The 794-nt window shown below is 52.7% G+C and overlaps 1 protein-coding gene across 1 annotated transcript; it reads left to right on the top strand.

Annotated features, from left to right (window-relative positions):
• On the top strand, window positions 1-755 carry LOC140972131 (PRA1 family protein F2-like). Its single transcript, XM_073434598.1, has one exon. The coding sequence runs from the start codon at window positions 123-125 to the stop codon at window positions 663-665; it is 543 nt and encodes a 180-aa protein (XP_073290699.1). The 5' UTR covers window positions 1-122; the 3' UTR covers window positions 666-755.
• The last annotated feature ends 39 nt before the right edge of the window (window positions 756-794 follow it).

The raw sequence follows: 794 nt of genomic DNA, 5'->3' as shown, positions 1-794 counted from the left end.
ACCGCGCCGCACCACAACATTTCTCACACTGCCTCAAATCCACGGCCCCTTTCGTCTTCTTTACGCACTCTCACTTCACGTTCCTCTCACTTCCCGATCCAACACAGATACCGCCGGCGGAAATGACGAGCTACGGCACCATCCCCGCCTCTCCGGGAACACCCTCCAGGCTCGAATACGTCTCCCGCGCCAAGGAACGCATCAAAGCAGGCCTCGCCACTCGCCGCCCATGGCGAGAGATGTTCGAATTCCACTCACTCAACCTCCCATCCTCGTTCTCCGACGCGGTGGAGCGGGTGAAAACGAACGTATCCTACTTCACAATGAACTACGCTATCGTGGTTTTGCTAATCCTCTTCCTCAGCCTCCTATGGCAACCGATCTCGCTCATCGTGTTCATCGTGATGATGGTGGCCTGGCTAGCCCTCTACTTCCTCCGCGACGAGCCGCTGGTGATTATCGGCCGTACGATCACCGATCGCGTGACTCTGGTTGTTCTGTCAGTGGTGACGGTTGTGGTTCTGCTGCTGACAGGCGCTGTGGCCAACATACTTGTGGCATTGCTGGTAGGAGTGGTGGTTGTGGTCATTAACGCCGCCGTGATGAAGACGGATGATCTGGTCTTCGACGAGGCTACCGGAGGCTTGCTGAGGTCTTCCGGCTGATTTGAAAATTCCATTTTATTATCTAATTTTCTATCCTCTGTTATGAATTTATGTATTTGTAGTACCGTTTGCAGTTTGCTGCTGACTGCATCNTATTCAATATTCTAATAATGAATGGCCAACACAAAC

Source organism: Primulina huaijiensis, chromosome 3, assembly GCF_012295235.1.
Source record: "Primulina huaijiensis isolate GDHJ02 chromosome 3, ASM1229523v2, whole genome shotgun sequence".
NCBI classification, from domain to species: Eukaryota; Viridiplantae; Streptophyta; class Magnoliopsida; order Lamiales; family Gesneriaceae; genus Primulina; species Primulina huaijiensis.
This window is presented reverse-complemented; position numbering and strand designations above follow the sequence as displayed.

Excerpts from the sequence above, each read along its gene's own strand:
- LOC140972131 (XM_073434598.1), top strand. The coding sequence starts at position 123 with ATGACGAGCTACGGCACCATCCCCGCCTCTCCGGGAACACCCTCCAGG.